Source organism: Antrostomus carolinensis, unplaced genomic scaffold (genome assembly GCF_000700745.2).
Source record: "Antrostomus carolinensis isolate BGI_N321 unplaced genomic scaffold, ASM70074v2 scaffold7839, whole genome shotgun sequence".
In the NCBI taxonomy this organism is placed as follows: Eukaryota; Metazoa; Chordata; class Aves; order Caprimulgiformes; family Caprimulgidae; genus Antrostomus; species Antrostomus carolinensis.
In genome coordinates this window covers 23,222-27,841 of record NW_010340582.1, presented here as the reverse complement: position 1 = coordinate 27,841, position 4,620 = coordinate 23,222, and the positions used below count along the sequence as shown (strand labels likewise).

Sequence of the window (4,620 nt, the reverse complement as noted above, 5' to 3'; positions counted from 1 at the left end):
TAAGGATGTAACCACGCGCCTGCAGACACTTCCTCTATCCGTATGGCTAATAACTTGATGCAAGGTGAATTTAATGCTTCCATTGCCTATACAGCTCACAAGGTAAAGCTGTGCAGAGCTTCAATAAAATAAGAACAAGTAAAACCATTTTAAGAAACATTTTTAAGGGATCCTGTAGTAGCTGTGCAGAGCTTCAATAAAATAAGAACAAACCATTTTAAGGAACATTTTTAAGGGATCCTGTAGCGTGGTGGCAGCTATGAAGAATTCACAGTAAATGAGTGAAGAATCTTGTGGTCAGAATGCCTAGGTGCTGCTATAGGGTGAGCAGCACTTCAGGAAGCTGCCTTGATCTGTTAGCAAAGAAATTGGTAACTTGGAGTGTGAAGCAACAGAAAACAAGCTGAAGTGTCATATTAAAATCATGCAGTTGGTAAGTGAAGTCCTGAAATGGTCATATCTGCGTCTCTACAGAACAGGAGTGCAGCTGTAGGCTCCTCAGCCTGCAGACAGAGACATATATTCAACATAGATTTTAAGTCCATTTTTCAGGGCATTTTTAGGCTGCACCTTCCTTATGAGCAGGTCACCCTTGTAGCAAACTCCAAATTCACAATCAGGCATCTAGTTCCCCACCTTTATCTGGATGACCTGAAATGTAGGTATGGTCTTCATAGTGACAGGAAGTGTGGGGCCTTGCAGAAGCACAATCCTGGGTTCTCTTGCCCTGTGCCTATTGCTCAGAGGTGGAGGCAGACAGCTCTGTGGCCCTGGGTGGCTCTGCAGTTACTGTTACTCTAATTATTTCCCCATCTTGACTTTGTCTTGGGGTCATAACTAGCTTTAGATCCCTTTTGGCATCTGGCTAATTCAGCTTCATTTGCCTAACTGAGATTTAATCTGCCATGCAAGTCCATCCCCTGCTTCTTCTCTCCATGAGTGGCTCCCAGAGACACCAGGCAGAGACAGAAGCCCTACATGAAGCCTGCAACAAAATGTCTCGATCCTTCCAGTACACAATTTTTTTGCAGCAGTGGTTCCTTTTCAGGGTACCATTTCTCTCACAACATCCGTTTTGCTCAGGGAAGCATGCTTCCCCAGCATCCTGCCCACCATGGCACTAACACTCGGTTTCCTCCCAGCATGGCTGAGCTAATAATGAGCTGCTTTCAGTTTCTTCAAGATTAAAAATAATGGGTTTTCCTCTGAAAATTACAAGTGGGATGAGATGTTTTGTCTTCCATCTACAAGTTAACTATTATGCCTTTTGAAAATGCAACCTGTTTTACATGACCCTATTCAAAGCTTGCCTGCAGTCTGGACCCTGTATATACATAGAGCAGAACTATGAACACCAACTTTTTTATTTTCCAGATGAGCTGGGAAGTGAAAATGTGAAAAGGTAAACTTTATAACTATCACTTTGTTGTTGTTGTTGTTGTTGTTTCTCTTACTCTAACAGAACATTCTGCTTTTTGGCTTCTTTGCTGCCTATTTTAATTTAGCCGTGCAATAAACACTGCTAGTTTTTGCCATTAATTGTTCCAGTTAACTATCTCTAAAGGTGACTAAAGTATCTAGCTGAAGGTGTCAGACTGGAGCAGGAGAAGAGGAGTTGTGGTGGCCAAGGCAGGCGCTGACCCATGGACACCCACTGCCTGCAGCTGCCCCTTTACCTGCTCTAGGCACCCTGGGCTCCACCAGCCACAGGATTCTAGAAGTCCTACAAGGTGCCCCGTGAGCAAAGGGCATCAGTTCCCAGGCTCATCACAGGCTTTTACTATTCAGAATAAGCTCTGTGTTTTTCAAGTCTGTCTTCTCACTCTGAGGTGAGGCCGAAAGGCCCACCCAGCTGCTGCAGAAGCAATGCCTCAGCTGCTGGGAAAACAAGCCAAAAGCTGCATGGCTCCTAGAGTGATAATTTTTATTGTTACCTTTTATTGAGCTCCAACTTGCTAATCAATGCCAGAAGTTACTAAATTGGCTTCATGGAGGAAAAGAACAAAAAGGTTTTTTTGCTAAAAATATTTTTCTACAATGTGACTCCAGGAATGATCAGCAAAGGGAAGCTAAACGGAGGCATTGAAATAAATGCAGAGTTACTCTGCTCATGACCTTTCCCTTTTAAGTCACTGTCAATGTCAGTCACAGCTAGGATGAAACTTTTGGCCCTCTGCTTTTATCACTGGAGTGACAGGACATTTGCCACATGGTCCATAGCATAGACAAACTATTTTATTTTTCAGTTTCCTATTTACAGTAGGGACAGTTCTTGAATGGCTGCAGTGGTCCTGTGCTCTGGCATAGCCCAGACTGCACTGTGGGAGTCCCTCAGCACAGGACGTCCCAGTCAGCCCCACCTCTGCCCAGGACCAGCATCTCACCATTGCTCCTTCACATCTTTTTGCAGCCTTTTCGTTCACACCCATTGGGCTGACATCTTCTCAGATTACTGGGCTAGGATGGCTTTCCAGAGTCTATATATGTGTCTGGAATGATGAAAGACTCATACAAAATTACTACATTGTAAGTTGTTTGAATTAAGCATTTTGTGTAATGCCTCTTTTCTCCCTCCCTCTTCTCAAGTCCTATTTTTGAAGAAGACACACCCTCTGTTATGGAGATAGAAATGGAAGAGCTTGACAAATGGATGAACAGCATGAACAAAAACGGTACACGGTAACCCCTCTACTCCATCGCCCCTCTCTCTCTAGCTGATATAGATTCCACGCGTAGAAAATGAATGTAAGGCATTTTGTATGTGTGTCATGGCTTTTCCTACAACATTTTTAGTTGTGTTCTTGACTCTCTGCCACTAAAATAGCAGCACAGATGTAGGGATATAATTGTTCAGAAGAGTATTTTAGTTTGTGTGGGAGCTTATTTTTAACAGATGATGGAATATCATAAATGTTTTGAGTTTCCAGTAGACACTTCTAATAAACACACGTATAGCTGTGAACAGTATTTGTATTTTTAAATACACATTTTTAATGCTAAATACTAGTTTCTCTGAAGCATCTAGTCCTTTCAGTCTTCAGAGTTTCTACAGTTCTGTGCTCCACATTGTGCTATTGTAGAAGAAACACGTATTTATTCATAGTTCAGACCACCGTTTACTTAAAATTGCTGCCAGGATCCTATGAATACATCCCGCTCCTCTTTGTGTCCTTTCCCTCATTTGCCATCTCTACAGCATGAAACACAAGCTGCTCTTTGCTGCCAGCACCATTCACCATCTACAACCTCCCTGGCAAGTCTAGCAGCCCATGGAACAATTGGTACCTGCAGTAACTACCACCAGCATCTTCAGCTCCTTTAGTTGTATCCTACGAGATACTTCTAAGTATCTTGTATTTTTTCCCCCCTGTTTTCCTCACAATTGAAATCTCCTGTTCAAAGTCTACAAGGGCCCTGCATTGGCCTTCAAGGCTTTCCTCAAAAAATGCAGGTCTTTGGTAAGGCATGAATTAACCAAGACCTGGTTTTGAACCGCTAAGAGCTTTTCACTGGCTAGGAAATGCTGAAACCTTGAGATTTTTTTTATTTTTTCTTTTCCCTTTCCTGGTCCCTTGCCTTACATCCAAATGGCTCATTTGCCTGGCCTCCTAGGGATGCTTTGTTTTTCAGGACATAAAACCCTTTGGAGCATTTCCTTGCATTAGCACAGCGCTCCACACGATGGAGTTTTGACCTTCGCGGTCTGTAAGCTCTAGCAGAAAACATGTGCTAAGTGGCAGTCGTGAAATAGAGGCATTAAGTATAGTACACAGGGAAGAGTGCTGTAATATACTCTTTTAAATCCTGTGGACAGAAGGTAGCAAATAGCTTAAATACAGGTGGTTTTTTTGTTAGTGTTCCCTAAACGCCAGCCCCAAATTCCCAGGTGGACTGTAAAGCATAGGTGTAGCAGTAAGTGGTGGAAGATTAACAAATAGTCCTCCCCATGGCAGTTTATAGGAAACAGTCCTCAAAAGCAGTTCATTTGTATAGGTGTACATAAAACAACTGAAATATATAGAATAAATAAATTATGGCAACACCTGTCAAGGGGAAGGAGGATTTAAAACATGTAACATTTACGCTATGGGGACCATGCAGATTTTACAGATAAAAGGGTGCAGAAGAGCATCTGCAGTTTTACATTCTAGAGCGACTGCGTAAGAGTTGATGCAGTTTTCAAATAAATGTAGAAGAACTGCCAAGAGTAACTATAGTCTTGTTTCCTACCCTTTTTCAGCTGACTGTGAATGCTTGCCTACTGTAAGAGAAGAAGAAAAAGAATCAATTGCCAACCCCAGGTAATTTTACTTCATTATATTATTTGAAGAAATATGGTCAATATAATTCCAAAATAATCTAATTTTTATATGTAGCTATAAATAGAGTAATTCTTTGGTCTATTTAAGTTTTTATATGCAGAGACTTTGATTTAAACTTAAACAAAAGGTTTGATGCTTTTATTTCTAAACCAGTCTCTGCCTGTAAATTGCACCCCTAAATAATCTTGTGGCTATAAACCTGTGCAAGACAGACAACCAGATGGCACAGATGGAGTTTCACTTGCTGATCAGACTTTAATCACAGTTTCCCCAAGGTGTTAATACAAGTATTCAGCTT

General features: G+C 41.6%; 1 protein-coding gene across 1 annotated transcript in view; it reads left to right on the top strand.

Moving 5' to 3' along the window:
• The window catches only part of TMEM154 (transmembrane protein 154), a gene marked incomplete at its 3' end in the record, with an annotated part of 13,624 nt that extends 9,323 nt beyond the window's left edge, over positions 1–4,301 (top strand). The window contains 3 exon segments of the mRNA XM_029087026.1: positions 1,375–1,402; positions 2,587–2,672; positions 4,241–4,301. Of these exon segments, the coding sequence (XP_028942859.1) occupies positions 1,375–1,402; positions 2,587–2,672; positions 4,241–4,301 (175 nt within the window).
• Positions 4,302–4,620: the final 319 nt, after the last annotated feature.